Consider the following 25,103-nt stretch of genomic DNA (forward strand, 5'->3'; position numbering starts at 1 on the left):
AATGGGGAGGAGAGATTGGAGCAGCGGTTGTGTCTTGTGCATCAATCACGCTAATAGGGCACCTGCTTGGCTGACTGGAGAGCGGAGGGGCTTGATTCTGCTTCTGCTCCCTGTTTACTTATGGAAGATGAGCTAGTAGCCTTCAGGAGGAGTGAAAAGGAAACCCTCTTGTTAAGACAGAAGTTCAATCGGTTCAACTCTCTGAGGAACCCCGGTCACAGTAGCTCTGTCCTGGGTTCAAGGATTTCTAACATTCCCAGCACTCTTGCAAGGGTGCAGTTCTCGAGGTGCGTTGGGGAAGAGGAGTCAAACAAATAGGCTTAAAAGCATGTTTATATGCTTTGTATAAATGAGGATTTATTCCAGGGGTGGGTAATCTGTGGCCCATAGTCCAATTCCCCTCAGCCCAATTCGAAAAGCCCTCTGTGAGCAATCTGTCCAGCTCCCTGGTGAGAGTGATCTGCCCTTCCTGTGGCACCCCCTGAGTGTGGAGGAAGCGGAGGAGAGAAAGACAAGGGGAGTGTGTGTGTGAAAAGGAGTGGCCCTGCCTACTTTTGGCTCCAGCTCCACCCACTGCTTGCACGTGGCCCCTGGCAGATTACTCCTGAGGGAAGGAGGCCAGTGATTACATAGTTCTGGCTAAGCTTATTCATGTGTATCAGGCAGAGAACACGATTACATGAATCTGAGGCCCTTTCTACACCATATAGGTGTAGAGGGAGGGAGGGAGGCTCTTGCGATATTGTGCTCGCGAAATCCTCCCCTTTAAATTTCTAGTTGTATTTTTCACTGGTCATGCAATGGAAATGTCCCCGAAGTTGTCCAGACACAGCGAAGATGTGTAATCTCTTTTCTCACTAAAAACCCAACACACTTCACAGGTCTACGAGAACAAGGCCTTTGGGTCCTTTCCTAGGCAAGCCCGCTGTAATATGCAGTGCGCACCTGAAGTCTTTGCGATTGTAGAAGTCCCACGCCGATGCATGGCACACCACCTCCCGCCCGTCCGTTGGCTTCTCCAGCATGGATTTCTCCCAGAATTCAAGCGGCATTTCAAGCATGTCAAGTGAAGTGAAGAACTCCTCCGCCGTCCGGAACATGTGTGTTACGTTCCATTTCTAGGAAAGGCAAGGACCCATCCACAGCATTAGATAGCACAGTTATTTGCAGAAGTCTGGTCCCAGGTTACTCAAGTATTCTCATAATAGATACGATGGGCATTTGCTGATTGAGCTTTAGAGACAGGTGAGGCAGAGATGCAAAGGAGCAGAATTCCTATATAAGGATGTATATATTTTAGATCATGGGGATGGTTGTGGCCCCAACATTGCAAACTACATGTAAGTGTGGACCTATATGTATGCAAGTGTAACACGGGAATCAGCCCTTAGAAAGCAGACACTGAAGTCAAACTCATTCACCCACCAGGCTATGATGCAGGGTTAAAAAAAAAAAGGGTTCAGCACAGATAGCCATATTGAAAGAGTTTCATGGAGAGCTGTGGTTCATTTGCATGTTTCAGTTATGCATAACCTACTTGTAATCTCCTTGATGTTGCTGGGTGGATCTGTGCTCATATTTTACCCAAATGTTTGCCCAGAGAACAGCTCAGAATCTCACTACAGGATGGCAGCAATACCAGTGAGAGCGGTGCTTAGAGATGTGCACGTTTCCACCCACAATTCTCATTGTCTAGTCAGCTGCTGCAGTCAAAGCAGCAAAATAAAACAGAAGAAAATGTATAAATCTGTAACACAGGTGCCCTTACTTGCTCCTTCATGGTGTTGGTGACATCGAGACTTTGCTTGTTCGGGAAAGGGATCAGCATATCATAAATGTTATTCCATTGCTGGGCCCACATATTACCTGCGAAGGACAAAGCGACACAACTTAGTCAGGTATAACTAATAGGAGGTTGGACTTATTACCACAGGGTAATAATATCATATGCAGATGATACCCAGCTCTACCTTTCCTTTTCATCAAACCCAGGTGAGGCAGTGGCTGTTCTGAACCAGTGCCCGGGCACGGTAATGGTCTGGATGAGGGCTAACAAACTGAGACTCAATCCAGACAAGACGGAGGTACTGTTAGCGGGTGGTTCATCTGTCCGGCGAGGTGATGTTTGCCCTGTCCTGGACGGGGTTGCACTCTCCCTAAAGGATCAGGTCCGTAGTTTGGGGGTGCTCTTGGATCCAGAACTGTCACTTGAGGCACAGGTGAACTCAGTGGCAAAGAGCACCTTTTATCACTTTAGGCTGATATACCAACTGCACCCTTATCTGGACAGAGATAGCCTAGCTACAGTTATCCATGCTCTGATAACCTCTCGTTTGGATTACTTCAATGCGTTATACGTGGGGCTGCTTTTGAAAATGGTCTGGAAACTTTAACTGGTACAAAACAGGGCAGCCCGTTTACTAACAGGGACTGGCCGACGAGACCACATCACGCCAGTCCTTTTCCAGCTTCATTGGCTGCCAGTCCAGGTCTGGGCCCGATTCAAAGTGCTGGTATTAACATTTAAAGCCCTAAGCAGCTTGGGGCCAGGCTATCTGAAGGAACACCTCCTCCCGTATGTACCTGCCCGGACCCTAAGGTCATCCTCAGGGGTCCTTCTCCGTGACCCCCTGCCAAAGGAAGTGAGGCAGGTGGCTACCAGGAGGAGGGCCTTCTCTGCTGTGGCACCCCGGCTGTGGAATGAGCTCCCTAAGGAGGTTCGCTTGGCACCTACATTATATGCTTTTAGACGCCAGGTGAAGACCTTTTTATTCTCCCAGCATTTTAACAGTCTATAAATAAATTTTAACTTGGTGTTTTAAATTTGTAATTTTGCATTGCTGCTGTTTTTATCTGGTTGAGCTTTTATATTGTATTTTATATTATGGTTTTATACTGTTGTTTTATACTTTGAATGTTTTTAATTTTTGTGAACCGCCCAGAGAGCTCCGGCTATTGGGCGGTATAGAAATGCAATAAATAAATAAATAAATGAGTACCCTGGCAAAATGTCTTTTGCAGTTTTCCATATTCGGGACAGAAGAAAGTATCTGTCCTTTTATTATGATCACTGGAATAGAATAAAGTTGTGGATCTCATAGAATAAGGGCCAAACCAGACATGAATGCAATTAACATGTATAATTATTCTTATAGAAATAGGGGCACCTGAACAGGGGCACCTGAACAGCCTTGAGACCCTGTGGGAAGGGGAGAGGTTGTTTATCTTTCTCTCATCAGGTGAAAACCTTCTCTCTGAAGCTCACATCGAACCCTTTCCCAGTGGAAATTGGCACCTGAACAGCATCATTTCGTCACAGGGGATGAATTCTCCGAGGTTTCTTCCCTGTGCAAGAACTGGACATTCCAGGCTTCTGCACTGCCAGCTCCCTTTTTCCTGATGCAGGTAAGGCAGGGGCAAGGAAACGGGGCAGCAGCAGGTGGGGTTGGTGCTTGTAGCAACCATCTAGCAGGGTCTTGCTTGGATCAATCTACTTGCAAGGAACTGAACAGGGGTGTTTGCTTTTGCAAGCAGCCTTATTCTATTTCCCATGACACCCTATTTCTTAAGTAGGGTGACCATATGGAAGGGAGGACAGGGCTCCTGTATCTTTAACAAGTGCAGAGGGCAGGGCTCCTACAGCTTTAACTGTTGCGATGAAGAGGCAGTTTCACCAGGTGCTGCACATGTACAAATGACACCGGCTGAAATTCCCTTTCCTCTGCACTTGTTAAAGATTCAGGAGCCTTTTCATATGGTCACCCTATATTAAGACTTTCTCCTTGTGCCATTTTTCTACCAAAAGCTGCTACCCTCATGCAGTTTTACCCTGACTGGGGAAAACAAACAGTTCCGCCCTCACCCTAAAACTCACTGAATAGCTCTCTCCACTGCCAGTGAGTTTTGCAATCCGTGAGCCTCCCCACTCCAGCACTTGGAAGCAGGCAGTGGGGGCTGACCTGGGCTTATGAGCACTTGAGCAGACTCCGTCCATATGCTTTCAAGTTTTTCTCCTCAAATACAAGGGACTTTTTCCAAAGACGAAAGTAGGAACTCTCTAAAGCAGGGGTGGCCAATACATGGCCTGCCTATTTTTGCACCACCACCACCTCACCATCCCCAAGCCACCACTGCAAAGTTGTCACTAAATTTAAGTGCTGTGGCAGCAGCAAAACAGGTGCCTTAATTAAAACTTTAAAACAGGGATGGGCAACTGCAGGAAGTCTAGGGGAGGGCATTTTTACACCCTGGACCCTTCCCCCACAACCCCCCCCCCACACAGAGAGAGCTGAATTTTTTTTAAAAAAAAAACATTTAAAGAAAATTCTAAAAAATGGCATTTGTAGTAGTTACAGAGCACCAAAAAGACTAAATTTAGGTTGCGAATAAAAGGGCCAAAATTTGCATTTTTGTAAAGCTTGTTTGCAATAGTTTGGGTGGGATTTCCCCCGATTCAGGGGAGGGGGCAGCATGGGCCATGTGTTGCTCACCTCTACCTTAAAACAAGGTGTTCCAGGAGCATGCTTTTGCATTAAAACAAAGCATGCACTCACTGCATCCCTAGCTTTCAAGGAAAAAAGTGGCTTTTTTTGCCATTGCAGAATTGCCGCTGTGGGATGTAGATCATACTGGGCTCCAGGGGTGGGAAATTGCCCCCTGGGTACTCTGACGTTTCCCAACCCTGCTTTACTGACTTCATTAGTCGGAGAAATTCTAATTTTTGTGACTGGTACCTCCTAGGAAATGTGTCCCCAACCCCCTTTGGCAGATGTACTTAAGAAGGGGAGCCCCAAAAGCCCAGCAGTGAAGAGCCCCAGTAGGGCATAAACAGATGTTGCCCATTGTTTCAGGTATTGCAGCTTCAAACATCCCTAATTTTTCAGCTTGAATACAGCATGGTAGGATATTGAGCTCATTCATACAGTCAGAAAGGGTTTATTCCCATCCTTTCCAACAGGGCCTCTATTCCGTCTCTTTATTGCCACCTTACCCAGTAAGTGAGCTGGAATGGGGCCTTTCAGGTTGATGTATTTAGACCCGTACTGCTGGTACAGTTTCCTCCTGACATAAGCATGCAGATTTAGGTAAAGTGGTTCCAGCTGATGATAGAGTTGTTCCAGATCATCCTCAAAAGTTGGTGAGTCATACCAGGACCGCCAATAAGCTCCAGTATCTTTGAAGCCTGGATGCAAAGAGAACACAAAATGCCACAGGAGGTTTTATTTATAATTTCAGCACAGTTGGGAAACCATCTCTATCCTGGGTTCTCTTCTATTTTTTTTAATGTATTTGAATTTCATGTATCTGTCTTGCCCTGTTCTGAAGGATCAGGATACGTGACTAAAAACTATTTCCTACAAATAATAGCTACACAGGGATATTTTTGTGAACCGCCCAGAGAGCTTCGGCTATTGGGCGGTATAAAAATGTAATAAATAAATAAATAAATAAATAAATATTGTGAATCGCCAAGTGAAGATAACCTCAATTTCTCAGGTTCTAGTGAACCTGTCCTGAATCACATGAATCATTTTTCACACAGATGTGATGTGATGAGGTTGACCTGATGTGGTGATAATTTAATCAATATTATGATGCCCTCCAATATTTTCAAAATAGGACGGCAAATGTATTCAGATTGGACATACTATGGACAGGCTGAAACAATCATAGGACTTCCCAGCACACCATCAATGATCAGCTCATGGTGACGTCACGCTAGCACTGTGACGGAGCAAGAGGCACGTGAATGGGCTCTTTCCTAAAAGACAGGTATCAAATAAGTTACAAGAGGCAAAAGTGAATGAAGGCCCACAAAAACAGTGCTGAATATGTGGGAAGTTATGGAATGCCTTTACAGCCTTCCATTTAAGTTTTTTTCTGATTATTTTTTCTGATTATTTTTAGCAGCCTTTTTGCCTAAGCTAAAAAGCTCCAGGTGTTTAGATCTTTCTTATAAGGCAGATTTTTAGTCTAATTAGTGACCAATCCCCACTTCTAATCAACATTGAAAGCATCTCACCATCCATTTTATAGGCCTCATTGCTAAGTAAAACGAATTCCTCATACTTGGACCTTAGAGGGTTGCCGGCTGAATTGTGCCACCCTTCCCAGGCGTAGAGCAGTTTCCTGTAGCTGCGAGAGTTGGCCATGATGTCTGTTATCTCTGAAAAGTAGGTGTAGGGAATATATACACACACACACACACACACAAAACAACACAGAAAAATAATGGTCATACAAACATAGGGTTGAAAAAGGGCCCCAAAGACCCCAAAATCCAAATCCCACCAACTATGACAAGAATATTTACAGATTAACTCCTCTAAAGATCTACCCACACACATCGCACTATGGTTTACCACAAGCAGCGTATTGTGCCAAGATGGCTATGAAACAGAAAGCTTGGTAAGGAAGGCTACAGACAAACACGAATGGGCAGAAAAATTATTCTTCAGACTACACAATTTTTCTCTTCCTTATCTTACTACCCCCATCACCCCACCCTTCTTATAAAGCTGCCTCTGGCACCTTTGACTACCACCTCTAGAATTTGCCCCTTCCTGCCTATCCTAGGCTACCCTATATACCTCTGGCCCTCAGACCGATAACCAGTATCCCTGCAGACCTCCACATCTGACTGTTTAGGGAGTCTCTTCCTCCAGGGCCATGACAATAAGTGGCACGTGCCAGTTTTGTGATTTTGATCATTAAACCAGCTGCATCTTTTAACCCGGAGGGAAGCTCGGAGGATGGCAACAAGGGAGAGGGCCTTTTCAGTGGTGTCCACCCAATTATGGAATGATCTCCCCGATGAGGCTCACCTGGCGCCAACATTGTTATCTTTTCGGCGCCAGGTCAAGACCTTTCTCTTCTCCCAGGCATTTAACAGCATTTAACAACATATGCTAAGTTTGCTTGTTTTTTAATGGACCCCAGAACTGTCGTTGTTTAAAATGGATACTGTTTTACACTGTTGTTTTTATATTTTTGATGGTTTTAAATTTGTATACTTTTTAATGTTCACTGTTTTAACTTTAGTAAACCACCCAGAGAGCTTCAGCTATGGGGCGGTATATAAATTTAATAAATAAATAAACCCATGGCTAACTATTTATCCCCCAGTAAATATTAATGTCTGGGAGTTATTCCAGTGATTTGGTTATTATCCAGGAGGTATTCTTTATGTCTCTAGTCTAACAGTTCTACAGCTTACACGAGTGGGCTCTCCATCAATGATATATGTATGCCTGCATTTATTCATTTTATTTAAATAATTTTAGATGCCCTTTACAGATGGAATCCTCCCACCCTGTATCACATGTCCCAAGAAAGCAAAGCCCATAGGAAAATGGTACATGCTCAGCAGTCCTAAAGAGATTAGTTGAGCAAAGGCAGAGGATATGAACAGGGCAGGCACCATCCAATCAGAGATCCAGATCTTGAATGCAGAGGACATGCATTCATGATGATCAGGGGTCTGGAAACAAAGCCCTATGAAGAGAGACTGAAACAACTGGGCATGTTTAGCCTGGAGAAGAGAAGATTGAGGGGAGACATGAGAGCACTCTTCAAATACTTAAAAGGCTGTCACACAGAGGAGGCCCGGATCTCTTCTCGATCCTCCCAGAATGCAGGACACCGAATAATGGGCTCAAGTCAAAGGAAGCCAGATTCCAGCTGGACATCAGGAAAAACTTCCTGACTGTTAGAGCAGTACGACAATAGAACCAGTTACCTAGGGAAGTTGGGGGCTCTCCCACACTAGAGACATTCAAGAGGCAGCTGGACAACCATCTGTCAAGTATGCTGTACGGTGGATTCCTGCATTGAGCAGGGGGTTGGACTTGATGGCCTTGTAGACCCCTTCCAACTCTACTATTCTACGATTCTATGATTCTATGACATAGTCCATGAGAGAAGACAGTAAGATACAGAGCTTTCAGGACCATGAACAGGCCACTGGAAGCTGATCACCTGTTCCAACAGCCTCCACTCCAACTGAGTCCTTATAGACCACTTCACCCTGACTAGCCCTTCAGGAGTGGAGAGCCTTAACAAGGCAATCCTTGAGATGGAAGCTGAGTATTCCATTATCTCCCCACCTTCTCCCACCTGGTACATTGCTAAGCTAGAACTGGAGACCATGAGGTCCTGATTCCCCAGGGGATTCCAACTTATGGCTTCCAGTGGGCCCTAATTCAGGGGGTCTGGGCTCCAGGGACTTCCAGTTGTCACAGTCAGGCTTGCTATCCAACCTTGAATCTAGTGCCTCCCTCACTGGTGCTGGCTCACTTAGCCTGGCTTTCTCCTCCCCCTGACTGGGGATGGGGGGCACAAACTCCAAGAGCAAGGAGACCCAGATACAGGTACGCTCAACTATCTTTCTTGTGTCCCCAACTGTGACAAAGGTTTTTCTTTTCTTTTTCTCATGGATATATACTAATTTGCTCTCCACCTCAGGATGCCTGTATTATCATGTAACAACTGTTTTGTGAATGGCCATTGTTAATTAGGTAATCATCACTGTCTGTACTTTCTGTGTTTCAGTTCCTTTGGCCCTCACTCTTTACAAGTCCTCCAGCCACAAACAATGTGTGTTGTGTACAGTACTTGCAACTCTGGATAACTGTTCATGCATCTGTATTGTCAAGGATAGCTTATGCCACAGTCAATTTGTTCGTCTGTAAGGTGCCGCAAGACTTTCTTTTGCAACAGACCAACATGGCTGCTCCTCTCAAAATGGCTATCTGCAACTGCTGTACTTCAAGAGCTGTTCTGTGCAGTCACATGTCCCATGCTCCATCTCCACACTACGAGGCTGTTTAGGGATCACCTAATAAAGAGTATTTCTTACCAAGCTCTCCAAGGCTGTCAGAAGGCACTGACTCCCTTCTGAGTAAGAAGGCATTGACTCCCTTCAGTCTATGCACATAGACAAGTGGGAGATGGCAAGTATTCCTAACCTTCCAGACCTTTCTAGAAAGTCCAACCTGTAAACCACTTAAGTGTGTTGCCATGTTTGTGATTGCACAATCTTTCCATTTGTAGAACAGCAGTTACAGGTAATAGCTCTTTCTTAAAGTCTTAAAACACTAGCAGGTTGCTGTTAGGAAAGTTTTGTAAGTGACAAGTAGGTTGGAAAGAGATTGTTTTATGTCTCAGAATAAATTGGTTGATATTTCAGAGATAAGGCAAATACGGCACTTGTCACTAGGAGAACTGGAGATCCAAACTGCTGGGAAATTCATATGACTAACTTCTAGTAGGCTATTTTTATTTTATGGATGATGCTCCCCATCATTAGGGCATCCCATATCTATCCTGTCCAATAGTTTAGGGAGAAAGGTCTTCCTACCTCTCACAGTTTAGGGCTGTTACTGATTTTGGCACTCTTAGGCCGTAGCTAGACCTAAGGTTTATCCCAGGATCATCCCGGGTTCCTCCTGCCTGAGCGCTGGATGCCCTGTGTGGCACTTAGATGAACAGGTTTGACCCCAGGACAATCCTGGGATAAACCTTGGGTCTAGCTACGGCCTTAGTAGATTTGGAAGTACTTCAGTATCATTAGCTGCTGTCTATCAAATTAGGAAATGCTAATTTTGAGTTGCTTGGAAATTGAGAGCTTGTAATTTTCTCTTCTCTAATTGTGCTTGCTTCCAAAATATTGATATCCTACCATTCCAGCCCTTATAATTGCAGAGGATAAATTTGATGGCAAAGTAAAGTACTGAAATTTAAGAAGGAAGAGGCCAGTTTAAAAGAACCCAAACTAGTTAGGCTTTTCAACTCTTAATATGGCAAAACAATTCTTGGGGATCAAATTTGCTTCACACTTGACGAATAAAGATACTGTAAACCAAGAGCCAAGACATTTCACTAACTCTGGCACAGTGAACTCTATGCTAAGTATTTCTAAACATCCACATAACTATGGATGCCACTACAAAATGTAAGGTAACTGTGAACACCCAATTTATGCTTTTTCTAACACGGCTCTTTGTCCTCTACATATCAACTTCCCTTTCAGTTCCTTGCTTCACAACCTTGGAGGTGCTCCCATGTTCAGAAGGAACCTAAAATCATATAAGCATACGAGGCGTTGGGAGTTGTGCCAATGAGGACAGGAAGGTGCATACCTGGCTCCAGTGACCAACAGCTGGAGGTCTGGTTTGGTGGACACACTTTGGCAGTGGAGTAGATGCTGTCCATCTCACTCAGGATAGTGTTATACTTGGAAAGGACAGAGAAGTACAACAGGTTAAACTGACAATCTCAAATCTGCCAATTCTACATGTCTTAAAGATTGCTTCCTACTATACAGTATATGACATATCACTATTTCAGCAGTCAATGGAGACTGACTGCTTAATACTTAATGGCAACAGCAATGACTGCTGCAAATTGTGCAATGTTCACTTATGTATTTTACTCTAAACATCATACTTTGGCAACTGTGGCCAGCCAGGTCAGAAAGGGAGCCAAAACATATTTGACTTCCATATCATCTTGCATTTAAGAAAGTGAGTAGATACTTTTCTCTTTCCTGTACATTTCCTGTTTAAACTTAAACATCTTTCATTCTCACATTGTTGTGGTATGGCCCTATGACTCATGGGTGGAAGAGCTCTAATTCAGCTGGAATTTAATCTCTATGGTTCACCTTCTTCTTGCCTCTTCCTCCAAATTTGCTGTGATTTTTCAGTTGTGTATTTGAATAGAGATGAATAACAACAGAAATGGTTCCACTTCAGAAGGGTTGCACAGACCTACCCCCACCATCAGGACACATTGTGATAGGTTTAGGTTGCAACTCTATACCCATTTATCTGGGAGTAAGCCCCATTGAATTCAGTGGGACATACTTCTGAGTAGACATGCATAGAATTGCATTGTTACTGTAGTTTGTTGGGTTCCAAAAGTCTGGAGTTAGCCAGTAACTTGGAATGTGCTAGACCCTATCCAGTACATACTCAGGTTCCTCAGTTCCCAGCAGAAAGATGTCACCTGGAATGTCTCCAGTGTGGGATATGGGACAGAAGGGTGGAGGCAATCTCTTCATACTATTTAATATAAAGGAGTATGTTCTTCTGAACAACACCTTTGTGCCTTTGGACTCCTCCAGGTAGTTCAGCCTCTGAGCCTTTCTCCAACATGAGTTGGAATATCTCCTTCAGCTCTACCATTTCCTTCTTTCACCCTCTCCTCATGTTCTGCCTCTCTCTGTCTGGACTGATGCTTACCTGATGTCGCTTATCCATGGGTAAATTTGAAGGCCCTAAGATCTGGATGGAACTGATGATTTTCCTCAGCTGAGTATCAGTGAAGTTTTGCCAGCTCTGGCCATAGGTCTCCTTTGCTTTCTTCCCCCAAAGTTCTGTGAATTCTTGCTCCTCTAAAGAGGATGCTACCTGTAATGAGGGAGAGATAGACATGTAGTGTATGAGCCCAGCTTTATAATATCTCTTTAGGAGTCCATCTTGGCCAATCCCAGACAGAAACACAGAGGTCAACGCTCTATCATTGCTGTATTTCTCAGCTCTTTAAAACCAGGAGAGGAAATTGGGATAGCTCTGTGGTGTTGTTTCCTCAGGTGGAACAAGCACCATGAGGCTATTCTGAGGGTGTGTTCAGACAACGTTTTAGTCCACAGAGAGGAAATAATCAACTCCATGAATGGCTAATCCATGCGCAGCTTTGGGTGACATGGAAGTGCCATTCTGTGGAGAGGACTGCCTCCTCTCTGTGAAGTTGTCATTGTCAGGTTTTCGTGTTAACTTTAACAGTAATTATTGGCAGATTATTGGCAGAGACTTGCAAACTCAGAACACCTGTTGGTGATTGGGTGAAGTAAGTAAAAGCCTCGCTCTTTCACAGGTGTGTGGCGTAGGCTGCTGCCGCTGCCAGAGGAAGGAGTATGCTGTTTTGATGTGAAGGGAGGACTTATCAAAGAGAACTGTAAAGCTGTTATGCTTACTTATGTGATTTACGGTAAGATGGTTACTTTATTATTATTTGATGTACCAGCCTGGTCTTTTGTTTTTGGAAGACTTCTCTAAATAAATGCATTGAGGACTCAACACTCACGCTTTTGTTTATTTGCGAACTGCTAGGAGGAATTTGTACCACACTACTAATTCCCCCAACAGTCATCTCACACACATACACACACACCCCCCTGTAGGCCCTCCCCACCGAATGGCAGCACTGGTTAGTGCTTTCTTTACCAGTGGTGCCATTGTGGGGGGGGGGGGGAGGAGCGGAGAGGAGAGGCTCCCAGAGGCGGATGTATCCCATCTCCTGTCTACAGGAGACAGGGCTCCAGGAAGAAGTCCTGACAATCCCTCTCTCCTGTTGACAGAAGGAATCCATCCGCTGCTGTCGCTAGGCAACCGGGGCGTTGGGTCTCCCCTGTCAGGGGAGGTGCAGCACCTGCAGTTCTCAGCAAGGAGTCCTTCTCAATGATCTCTGTAGCATCAGGGCAGGGGGCAACATTCCTGTACCCACCCCCTGCTCTGTTGGCATGGTGATGACACTGAAGGACATGTCGCCGGTGGGGAGATCTTCTCTGCTGCGGATCCCCTCACAGCGAAGATCTCCACCCCAGCGACACACCCTTTGAGGTCATCTCCATGGCAACAGGGCAGGGGGCAAGTACAGGAATGCTGCCCCCTGTCCTGATGCTACAGAGATCGGGGTGACAGAGGGGCATGCAGGGCTCATAGCTACTGCTGTGACAAGCAGCTCAGATTCTTCTGTGTTGACTCCCGTCCCCTTTCGCAGCAACCACAGAAGAATCCACAGCTCGGATCGCCCCTCCGTTGCCCCAATCTTGTCAGATGGTGCCTCCTGCAGTGGGACATTTCATGTCCAGCTGTGGGAGGCATCTGCCACCCCCACTCCATGATCCATTTGGGGATCAGCTGGACGGGATGGAATGGGCTCCTTCTATCCCTCAAGCTGATCTCCAGGTGGATCAGGGGTGGGGGTGGCCAGGGACATGCATGCCCCTGGAAATATATGGGGCATCGTGATCGGCGAGGCCCCACCCAGGGACTGCATGTTCTTGTGCCAGCAAACGCTTCAGGAGCCCCAACCGCCCCACCCCAGGATGGGATGATCAGGGCTCCTCAAGCGCTCGCCGATGCAGGATTATTTTCCATGACCATGGAGCCCTTCTGGGCAAGAGCAGCCAGAGATTTTGCCACCCTTGCCTTGCGACTCTGTGGACAGGGAAAATAATCAACAGAGACCACCAGACAACATGCTAACCAACAGGTGTGCGGATAGCTAACAGAACAGCCAGTGGTGTTTCTCCGTTGGCTATTTCAGGAAAATAGCCAAACGTCAGTTGGGTGTTGCCCAATAGATGACACAATAACCAACTCAACTGACGGTTGACTCTTTAAGCCCCCCATTTGTTATCGTGTCATCTGACATTCTCGGCTTCAAAGCATTATCTTGTGCTTCTTCCCTCCAATCTGAAGAAAGTTGGGAGTGAGGAATTTCCACATCTGATAATTAAGCTTTCAAGTTTCAAGCAAGTTGTAATCAATATATCATTTAGATATAGATCTTCCATAATACTGATTGGTTTTGAACTTTTTTTTTTTTTAAAAAAAGAAGAACACTGAATTAATATGTTTCTCTCTAACAATATGGAAGAACTTAAAACATCATAAGACCTCTCTCACACGTAATGCCCCCTTCCTTCAGTATCATTAATGAAATCTTGAAGTACATTGGGTAACAGCGAAACAATGAATCAATTAAAAAAATTAAATCAGTTGGTGGAGCAATGACCACACAAATCCATCCTCAGTTTCTAACACACACACACACACACACACACACACACACAGAGAGAGAGAGAGAGAGAGAGAGAGACAGAGACAGAGAGAGAGAGAAGACAGCAACATGATCATAATCCATCAGTTTCAGTTCTCATCATAAACTACAAAGTTGGGTTTAAATCCAACATTCTGCAAAAAGACTTCCACTCAATCTGCAGCCCTCAGCCCCCGTGATGCACCTTCCAAATCTGTTCCGGAGGAGCTGAAGGGGGAGGGAGAAACCATTCCACCAATGACAAGTCAGGGTTGGATACAACCCATGGGAAGTACAAAGGAAGAATGAATATGCCCCACCCCACTGGGTCTATTGGGCCCAGAGTAACCCCAAAAGCAACAGATGGAGGGAGCTCTTATAAGGGAATAGCAGAAGATCAGATAAAATAGGTTACAAATCAGGCATAAAAATGCAAGCCTAAACCCAAAAGAAAAGGCATTGTATGGTGCTCAAAATCCAGAGATCCAAGTAAACTCTGGTATAAGCACAAGTTGCTCCTTTCATTTCAGCTGAAGGGGAAAATGTATGAGTGAAGTAAGACATATAGACACTCTACCCCATGCCACCCAAATGAATATAGAATAGGGGAGTTTTGAGAGCACCAATGCCTGAAACAGCTCCAAAAGGCTCTGATTGTTGGGTATTCCAGTTGTTACCTTATTAACCATTTAGTCTGGAATGACCATCCTTGGTTCACTCATTTTTATGGAGAATTCAGTCAGCATTGTTACCAGCCTCTTGCATTTCCATGTTTGTGTTGATAGTATCATCCTATGTTTTTCATAATTGGTGATTCCCCCACTTGCCCACCCTTTAAAATGTGATCGCAATGCCAGGTTGTCCAGTGTGAACTGGCTGAGTGCTATGGAAGCTTTTCTAGGGCTACTGTGTAGTAATCAGAAGCTTCCTCTTTCCAGCTTGTTTCTAATTGCTTCCTTTTCAGCATGGAATGGTGTTAGGTTTCTTGTCCTTTGGAAAGGAAAGGAACCTCTCGTGCCAGCACTGAGTCATTACTGACTCTTGGAGGGACGCCAGCTTTCGCTGACGTTTTCTTGGCAGGCCTTATAGTGGGGTGGTTTGCCGTTGCCTTCCCCGGCCATTATTCCCTTTCCCCCAGCTAACTGGGTACTCATTTTACCGACCTCGGGAGGATGGAAGGCTGAGTTGACCTGAGCCGGCTGCCTGAAACCAGCTTCTGCTGGGATCGAATTCAGGCCGTGGGGAGAGTTTCAGCTGCCACACGAGGCTCCTTTAACTGCCTGTTAATTGGTAAATTCCTGATCCCTGTGATGGTGGTGCTTTAATTACTAGGGTTTTTTTTAGAGTATGAAATATGCTTCACATATATGTGAAGGGTTCTAGGAGGAAGTAACAGCCTTGAGATCTGAATGCCTCTGGGACATGGCAAGTAAGTCCAGGAAATATGAGAAGAAGGTGATGATCAAACCATGGGACTAGAGCTATAAGAGAACACTTTTCCAATTTCAGATGAAAACTGCACCAAAGAGCAAAGCTGAGGAAATGTATGCAACCAAATCTAAAAGTTAGGAGTTGCGGGTGAGGGCTGCTTGCCCGGAAATGTGCCTCCCTGCAGCTTGAGAGGCAATTTCCAAATTACTTGCATGTCACTTGTGGGAAAACAAACTCAATGCAGCACATAAGTGGAAGTTATGTAATAATGAGCAGAAAGGCTGAGCAAAAACATGGCCAAAGTGTATTCAAAGAAAACAGAAGGATAGAAAGTCCAGATTCTGAACCAAAGGAACCCTGTGTGTAAAGTGCAAAGTGTAGGGAATGTAGGTAGTTAGCATCAATATATGGTTTAGGCACTAGATGTCGCTGGACTTAATTGTATCTGGGTAGAGTCAGGAGTTTCCTGTCCCTATTCTGTTCACGTTTAACAGAAACAATGAAGTTTCCCACCCACCTTCTACTTCCCCTATTCTACACCGCCATCCATGACAATGTCAGAGACAGAACTTAAAACTCACATATTCCTTACAAGAAAACGGCAGTTTCCTACACCAGAAGCCTTCAGCTTTAACAATCCTGTGATGAGGGCCTGAATGGAAATAATGGCTTGTTTTCACCTGGCTACAAAACTCCACAAGCAGGAAGGAATAGGGCAAGTAACTTCACTCCTTTATAATATGGAAAAATAAGCCAGCAGTATTTATAAATCTTTTGCCTTGTTGAAAAGGGCCACAAGCAAAACAATGAGAGCATTCCAGCCACACTTAATGACCATTTCCTCCACAGGAAAAATGTAAGGGCCTGCCACTATCAAAGAGTACTGAAGGCTGGAGAAACTTCTGCGTGTTTGTTAGTTTGTTTGTTTTTGGACCTTGAACAAACCAGCTGAACCCTGAGTTTGCTGATAAAACGGAGAAGCATCTCAGAGACAGACTGGTGTTTGGAATAGACAAAGCGTTTTCTGAAAGAATGCAACTCTTTGGCCGTAGCCAAACTCTTTGGCTTTATCCCTGGATCGTCCAGGGGTCAAACCTGTCCATCTAGGTGACACACAGGGGATCCAGTGCTCAGGCGGGGGGGGGGGGGCGAACCCTGGATGATCCCAGGATAAACCTTAGGTCTAGCTGTGGCCCAAGTCTGATTGCCTTGCCATCTCCATGGCTTTGTGAAGGGTTAAGTGCTCTATGGCCATAGCTAGACCTAAGGTTTATCCCAGTATCATCCTGCGTTCGCCCCTGCCTGAGCACTGAATCCTCTGTGTGTCACCTAGATGAACAGGTTTGACCCTTGGACGATCCAGGGATAAACCTTAGGTCTAGCTATGGCGTTGATCAAAACCCAGAAGAAGGTTTGATGAAAACACATTAAGTGTCTGATCATTGTGCACTCCATTAAAGTTTTTTATAGCCCATTAGTCTTTATTCATAGGTTTCTTACCAGTCTCTGCCAAAGCTACATCGTCTTATTTAACTCCCATTCAGAGTATCGAATGCTGATGTGGCATAGTGCCATCACTTAGAGCACTATGCCACATAGTGGCATATTCGGAGTTAGTAAAACATTGGCTACGCTCCCTTGAAACAATTTAAATCCCCAGTGGATGTGAACTGTTTTCAGTGCCTGAGCCAAACCTCAGAGCAAAATAAATAAAACACGTATTGGGTCATAGCCACATATTGTAACCACTGGAACAACAGAGATATCTGATTCCTAAATGTCCCAGCTCTGGCTTTGGGCATCACTTGAGCAAAGTGTCCTCAGTGGGCCCACTTCTTCCTTTCTGCTCTCGCTGCTGCTTATTCCTTGCCCTCTCCAATTCATACAACCACCCAGAGGGAGAGTGCAAGGCAAACTGAGAATGCTTATCTCCGTGCCCTTGTCTCTGCTTACATGCTCATAGCAGGCAGGTGAACAGGCAGTAACAGCAAGGAGGAGCAGAGCCAGGAGTCAACAGTGAGTGAGGACCTCAGCAGGTGCCCAATCATGCTTCCCTTCTGATGCCGTCCCTGTTCCTAAACAAGTGATTAGAATAAGTGGTTTGAAGGCTAGTAGAATCTCAGGGTTGTAAAGGCTCAGAAGTCACAACAGATCTGGCAGATTTGTCTACACAAGCCACCATGTGCCACAAGCAGAGCAAAAGCTCAGCAGAAAGGGGAGCACACAGCAAATAGCTCCAGGTGATTCAAAGACGTGAACGAAGCCACCTGCTGCAGTGGAAGACAAAACTCCTCAGGGTCACCAGCCAGTCTGCTGGAGGGTAGGATGGGATCCTTCACAGCCCAAACATGAGAGCCCTCTTCAAATACTTCAAAGGTTGTCCCACAGAGGAGGGCCAGGATCTCTTCTCGATCCTCCCAGAATGCAGGACACCGAATAACGGGCTCAAGTCAAAGGAAGCCAGATTCCAGCTGGACATGAGGAAAAACTTCCTGACTGTTAGAGCAGTACGACAATGGAACCAGTTACCTAGGGAGGTTGTGGGCTCTCCCACACTAGAGGCCTTCAAGAGGCAGCTGGACCACCATCTGTCAGGGATGCTTTCGGGTGGATTCCTGCATTGAGCAGGGGGTTGGACTTGATGGCTTTGTAGGCCCCTTCCCACTCTGCTATTCTATGATTCTATGATACAGTAGCCAGACCTGAAGGTACGTCTTCCACTGAGCCTCCCCAAGGAAATGTTTTCGTAAGCTAAGATTCCATACCACCAACATCCTGCTTGGTGTAATAAAGTGGGGGGGGGGGCTCCAATAACTTCTGGTTTGTGGGTGTTACTACTTAATTTACAGCCATTTAGAACTGCTTTTCAGCATATTAAATAGGCTTAAGCCTTAAATATACTTGAAAAAAACTTTGTATCTGAGCTCAAGGTGGGGCCCTTGAATATGGACACACCTTGGGCTCATGCATCCCCTCCCCCTCTGGCACTTGCTTCTGCTTTCTGTTAAGTGCTGTTTGCCCTGGTGTCAAAGCATGCCTCTCCCCCTTACACCCCCCTTACTGCTATACACCTTTTACTTCCATGCAGCCAAGCATGCAACACATGGAGATCCCAACTTCTGCATGGATACAGAAGAAGGTGTTCCCCATTTGGTTCCGTCATGTCTGAGAGCGACCAATGAGGAGATTATTTCCTTCCACGCCTCTTGTTCTGTCTTGCTGGGTTGTTTGCCAGTCTTAATGCTTGGATTTCCCTTCTCTGTATAGTGTATTTTCTGACCCTCCCCAGGGAGCTGTCTATACATTTTAAAAGCCCTGCATTGGTTGTGTGGTGGTGGTGCATCAGTTATACAACACAGCAGTCAACGCGGGGCTTTCCCGCAAAGCTGCGAATAAAAAAAGTCAGAAACTTACCCCAACTTTTTTTTTTTTTTGCTGGAGAGAGGCAAATACAGCCCTTCCAGTGTCTACCTCGTTCTAGCTTTGTTGCAGAGGTGTTCCCTGGCTGAAGGCGACCTCCGACTGGACACCAGAAGCCAAGATGAGGGTGGGGGGAGGCGGGGGGTGGCTCCAGTACCCAGATGACCGCTGGAAACCCTGTGCTCCCTCCTGGCATGGGGATTACCCAGCACCACCGTGGGGTTTAGGGGGAACGCAGCACCAACACGGTGCCATCAAGGCAGCCCCCAGGTGCGCAAAGGAGAGCTGCCTTCTCCCGATTCAGTGGTACCCTTCCTCCCTGGCCAACCCCACTTCTGACTACCCAGAGATCAAAGGAAAGAGCTCCCCTGCCTTTGTTTCAGATTGCCTTGTCTGAAGAGTAACTCAGCACTGGGTCCCAAGCGCCTCCTTTGTCAGTAGAGGCTGTACTTAGGGCTCTAAGTAAAATCACTCATTTATTTCTTTTATGTAAGTGTTACTTTCCTACTCTTTTTATATAGAACTGTTTAAATAAAAATACTTGAACTAGAAGCCTGGAGTTGACCAAGGCCTTTGCTAGAGCTACAGGATATCCCAGGATGGAGGAGGGGTGATCTCGTGTTGTCAATAACACGAGATCCCACCCTCATTTACACGTAAGGCAAGCAACTCAAGAAGAGAGCCGTTGCGCCCGCCATTTTTTAAACTTTTAAAGGGGACGATGTGCACGAACGCACATGTGCGAAGGTAAGGGTTTTTTTTAAAAAAAATTAAATTGATTTTCCTGCTCCCCCCACCCTGCCCCCGATGGGCACAGCACTCCTGGGGAGCGCTGCGCCCCGTGCATGGCTCCCAGCTCCGCACAAGTAATTGCGTGGAGCCGGGGAAAGCTGCGAAAACAGGCCACATGCTCGCAGCCTTGGGGTCAGCCCGAGACCATGGGAAATAGCGGGCTTGAAGGGGTAGGCTTTATCCCAGGGCCAGGGAGGGATGATCCCTCCAAGCCCAGGATCCCCTGTGAGTCATCTGGACGCACAGGGGCGATCCCGGGTATCAACCCGGGATAACCCCTGGCCTAGCAAAGGCCCAAGTGCCTGCCTAGCCACAACGTTAGTCTTACTCACGTGCTTAACTAATTTACCACACTTCAAACTTAAGGAGAGGTAAGAGGAAAGATGCAGATCAGGTCCTTACTTGGCAAGATGAGAGAGCTTATGAAAAGTGCCTCCCTCCTCTGAGATTACTCCCCTAGCTCTCAAGATCCTCCTGCTCGGAGTGTGAGAGAAAATAAAGGAGGTGGTGGCAGCTACGCATGTGCAAATAACACACGGGGCACTTTCCAACTTGCTCTACCTTGAAAGAAAGGTGGGAGTGTGTGCAGGTCTGTTACAGTCATTACATCCAAACTCAGAAGAACTGTGGTCAGGTTTAACTTTGCCTGAACAAGCCAACTCTGAATAAAAGATTATCATCCTGGGTCGCCAGGACAAACCACAGTTAAAGTTAATCACAATTCTTCCTGGTTAGCTGAAAACATAAAACAAATTATTTTTTATCTGTTTCTTGCAGTCGTGCTGGGTGAAAAGATAGGAGCATGGGGCGGGGGAACAAGCGTATGAGAGCTAGTGTGGTGTAGTGGTTAGAGTGTTGGACTGAGACTTGGGTTTTAGTCCCCTCACATACATGAAGCTCACAGGGTGACTACATGGTAACCAGTCCCTGATTCTCAGTCTAGCCTTTGAGCTTCATCAGACAAGCATTTTATCACACGCTTGTTATTGGGCACTCGCAGATTTTCGCGGGTCCTTCTCATGACGTCATCTGCCTCCCGTGCGCCTCTCGCCCCTTCTAGCCTTCTTCATGTGACAAAAACACACCCTAGTAAGTCTAACTTCTTTTAAAGAGCAGGGGGTTGGACTCGATGGCCTTGTAGGCCCCTTCCAACTCTGCTATTCTATGATTCTATGATTCTATGACGCTCTATGTCACAGGGTTGTTGTGAGCTAAAATGGAGAGGAGAAGATTCATGTAAGCTGCCTTAGGTTCCTTGTGGGAAAATGGCATATAAGTGTTATAATAAAATAAAAGCAATGAATAAATAAACAGGTGTGTGCACCATGGTTTAGCATTACATCTAAACACAGTTAGTGGAATTAAGTGGATTGGCACCATCTAAAGGTATGTCTAAGGTAGTGTGTCCCCTTGCACTAAACAAACTGCCCAATTTCTGTACCCAGTAAAGCTAAATTCTGCAACTCTGATAAATTATATAAAACATGCTTGTTTATATTGGCTTGCTTTGCATAATTTATTTTGCTTCTGCTGTATGTAGGAAGAAACAAGGAGCTAAAGTATTAGTCTCCCTCCCTCTTCCACCTTTTTCACCAACCATTGCCCACATGCCATCCTCATGGCCATAGGAGGTAAATGTCATTTTTAGAACAAATTTTTTAAAAAGTTTTGATCCTTAGGATGCTAAACTCTTCATCTGACATCACGCACATAGAGAAATTTCTCTTTACTCCTACTTGGGTTGGACAGCTTGTTAAGTCCCAGCCATGCAGAAGTAGCAGCCCTGGGCTAATGCAAGATTTGTGTTATTCTGGTGCTTTTTACAGCAGCTAATCAGAGGTTCTTATAAGAGGCGCAGCAGAGGGGGTAGCACAAGCTGGAGGGAGTTGCAGCTGATTAGGTCATCGCTCCTGCTTGGCTTGGCTCGGCTGATAAAGGACTATCACCTGAGAAGGTCCCCCACCCTATCTTTGCTGCCAAAAAAATTAAGCCTTCTTTTGATATTTACCCTTCTCCATCCACACACTAGGCCAGGAATGGGCAAGCTGTGGCCCTCCAGATGTTTTGTCCTACAACTCCCATCAGCCAATTCCTCCCATCAATGATGAGGAATTATGGGAGTTGTAGGCCAAACTATCTGGAGGCCAAAGTATCTGGAGGGCCAGAAATTGCCCATGCCTGTTTTAGACCATGCTCTGTGGGTGGTATGTGCATAATACAGAACAGAGAAGCAAGTTGTTTAGGTATAAACTGTAGATATACCATATTTCTTTGATTGTAAGATGCCATCGATTGTAAGACGCACACTAATTTCAGTACCACCAACAGAAAAAAAACACCTAAGACACACGCGCGATTTTAAGATGCACCCCATTTTTAGAGATGTTTATATGGGGGGAAAAGTGCGTCTTAGAATCGAAGAAATAGGGTAAGAACCAAAAGCTACAAACTAAACCGTTGACAATTTCTGTTAGCAATCAGAAGATTGGGGTGTGTGTGTTGTTTTTTAAACTATTGCAGTTATTTCTGGAACCATTGTGGAACCAGCCATTCTGGATTCAACAAAACTGGGTGCATTTATAGACATACAGGGTCATGTGACTTCTTATGCACCATGGGGATCAGGAAGGGCTTTCCCCCATTGGCCAAAATCTGAGGGCAGAACTCCAGGTTCCACCACAACCTCTTGTTTTGAAAACCTAAGTGCCACTTCTCTGTGAAGGGTCAATGGGGGTGGATGAGGGAGGGTGAGTTGCAGCAGAAAATGATCACCCGGGGCTTAACCTGTGGTGGAACCAAGTGGTGCGCCTCCTTCCTCCAAAGCAACACTGGGTGGGATTGGAGCACTCCACTGACAGGGTTCCTTGCCCTTAAATCTCTTTTATGAGCCCCAGTTTTGCATTGAAGAAGATGTTGAAGTGCCACTCCCAATTGCATTTAATTAGTTTGTAATGGCTGGAGGTTATTTACGACTACTAGAGCCTGCTTGATGAGGGTTTTGCCCCGAAGTGGATTCAGAGTGGCAGCAGGCCATCGATATGACGCAGCCGCCATCCTGAAGCCATCCAGGGGCAAAACCCCTAAACTCCGCTTAAAAAAACTCGGGCACTTACCCCGACTTTTTAAAGTGAAGGCGTGCCACAGCCAGTGGTGACCCCTGATTGGTCGGCATCGGCTAGAGGAGGGCCGGTTCAGGCGCTGCGCGTCCCTCTCTTCCTCTCCCTCTGGCTGTCCCGTTCCATCCTCCCCATCCTTTTTTTTAATCTGTAGATTAAAAAATCTACACATAAAAAAAGAGGGAGGAATGGGGCAGCCAGAGGGTGGTCAGAGGAGGAGAGCCGGCTGCCCGTACCTCCTCCCTTCCCAGCGCTTAGCCCGCCAGCGGCAACTCCACGTTGGTGCTCCTTCTCGTACAGATGCCGGGAAGGAGCACCAATGCAGTAGCCTGAGGCCTCACAGCGGCGGCCCAGCGCCATCAAGACGGGGCCCTAGTTTACTCAACCGCTTTTAGGGCACAGCCCTGACCTAGTTAATCACTTTTAGGTTTCAGTGATTTTAGGTTTCAATGAGCTTAAAATTTCTTCATATAAATCAATAACACTTTAGTTGGATTGTGCTCTTAAGGTTGTAGGTCCTGCATGGAGCACACCTAGGGCCTTGCTAGACCTACCTGGAAGTCCGGCCGGGAGGAGGGGCGAGCCCGTGCTACAGCTAGTGCAGGCTGTCATCCCAGTCTACACGTCGATGCAACGGGGTAAAGGAAAGCCCCATCACGTCGGCCATTTTGTTTTCTTTCTTAAAGGGGCCATGTGCACAGGAGCACACCAACGATGAAGGTAGGTTCTTTGGAAAAAAAAAAGGTTCCCCGCTCCCCCCGATTTCCCCCCTAGCCGGGATGTCCGATCCCCCACCCCCCGCCTGCGATGTCTGATGCCCACCCGATGTCCCCTAGGCCGTGATTCCCCCCTGATCTCCCCTGGCCTCTGTTTCCCGCCCCCCCATGTCCTGTAAGCCACGATTCCTGTCTCCCATGTCCCCACTATAGCCCTGATGGCTGCAGCGCTCCTGTGGAGCACTGCAGCCCGTCCACCACTTTTCCTGGCTACTCAGGAGTAAATGTGGTAGCCAGGAAAAGCGGTGGACCTGGCTATACGCCTGTGGAAAAACCAGGCCAGAAGCGGTGCCGGTTACCCCGGGCCCAGGGAGGGTTCACCCCTGCCTGAGCCCAGGATACCCTGTGTCATCTAGACGCACAGGGGTGAGCCTGGGACTCACACAGGGCTAAAGCCCCATCTAGCAAGGCCCCTAGTGTCCCAGTTCAAGTCTCACACTGCTGGGGAAGGCAAAATCTTTCGCCAATCTGGTGAGGAGGGGGCTTCCCGATCCCAAGTACAAAATGTCATTTCACAAAGATTTTGTTGGGTATCTTTCCACACTACCTAGCACACTACTTCTAGTTGTGCCAGTCCCTAATACCTTACAGGAAGAGTGAAACGAAAACTGAATGTCAATCTCTCTCTCTCTCTCTCTCTCTCTCTCTCTCTCTCTCTCACTCTCTCTCTCACACACACACACACACACACAAGAACCGGACGTTCCTGGTATTGCAGTCCCATACCCCGTACCCCCCACCCAACCCCACACACCTTGTCTCTTACCAAATCTCACTGGAGCCTTTATTCCACATCATCCACACTAGTCAGCTGTTTTTGTTGGGTCCCATGGCTCAACCATTTTTTTGTTTACAAATGCACCTCAGCCCCTTCTTCACTGGCTGCTTCACTTTCTGCCCGGCCTTTCCTTGCTTCCCTTCAGAGCCTTTGCTCTTCAAGAGCCAAAGGAATCCAGCCATCATTGTGACAGAGGGGAGAAAAAAGTCTCTCCCATCTGCTGCTGACTGCACAAAGCTCTCCTGGATTGTCACCTAGTTGGAAGGTCATATGTGTACAGCACAGCCCACGAGCTTTCACTTATATTGGTTCTTTGGCAAGCCTTGTTACTTTGCTGACCTGTGAAAACTCGTACACAATTAAACATTTCTACCTTACTAAGCTCTTAAATCCTGTCTGCAAAGGATTTCGTGAGCCCCGAATCAGAAGCAGTTGCAAACACTGTTTCATTGCAAACTCTAAAGGGAGTCACATCTCCTTTGCTTCGGGCCACTTATCAAGAGTTGACGTTGGAAAGAGTACATGGGAAGAACATTGTGAGCCAAAAATTTCTAGTAATTCCCTGGTTGCCCCTTGATGCTTGGAAATCAACAACCACAGCCCACAAAGCTGAGTGCTGCGTTGTTTAATGTTTAATCCCATCTGAGGACATCCATCTTCCAAATGCCTGCTTTTGCACAGAGCGGCATTTTCAATCTGCATTGCCAATTGTGAGAACAGAAAGGGAGGGGGGGGCTGCTTGAGATTAATTAGCTTGGAATGGACAAATATGATCTGGAAAAATAAAATCCTTAGTACACAGCAAAGCTTTCTCTCCACTCCTGACCACCACCAGACGCAGAGCTCCATCCAAAGCTTGGAGAGGCGTCTCTTGATACTGGGGAACGGTGACAGAAGACATAAAGGAGTCCAAGAAACCACAGCGCAAAAACCCAGACTACAGACAAGGCAGGGATTATGTGC

At 46.2% G+C, this 25,103-nt stretch overlaps 1 protein-coding gene across 1 annotated transcript in view; it reads right to left on the bottom strand.

Annotated features, from left to right (window-relative positions):
- Positions 1–25,103, bottom strand: part of ACE (angiotensin I converting enzyme) — a 60,366-nt gene that overhangs the window by 33,061 nt on the left and 2,202 nt on the right. Inside the window, exons 2-7 of the mRNA XM_063132018.1 lie at positions 11,244–11,411; positions 10,140–10,233; positions 6,023–6,166; positions 4,991–5,182; positions 1,769–1,866; positions 946–1,118 (exon numbers count right to left, since the gene is read on the bottom strand). Coding sequence (XP_062988088.1) covers positions 946–1,118; positions 1,769–1,866; positions 4,991–5,182; positions 6,023–6,166; positions 10,140–10,233; positions 11,244–11,411 — 869 coding nt within the window. The remainder of the gene's footprint in view (positions 1–945; positions 1,119–1,768; positions 1,867–4,990; positions 5,183–6,022; positions 6,167–10,139; positions 10,234–11,243; positions 11,412–25,103) is intronic.

Source organism: Elgaria multicarinata, chromosome 1 (genome assembly GCF_023053635.1).
Source record: "Elgaria multicarinata webbii isolate HBS135686 ecotype San Diego chromosome 1, rElgMul1.1.pri, whole genome shotgun sequence".
Lineage (NCBI taxonomy): Eukaryota > Metazoa > Chordata > Lepidosauria > Squamata > Anguidae > Elgaria > Elgaria multicarinata.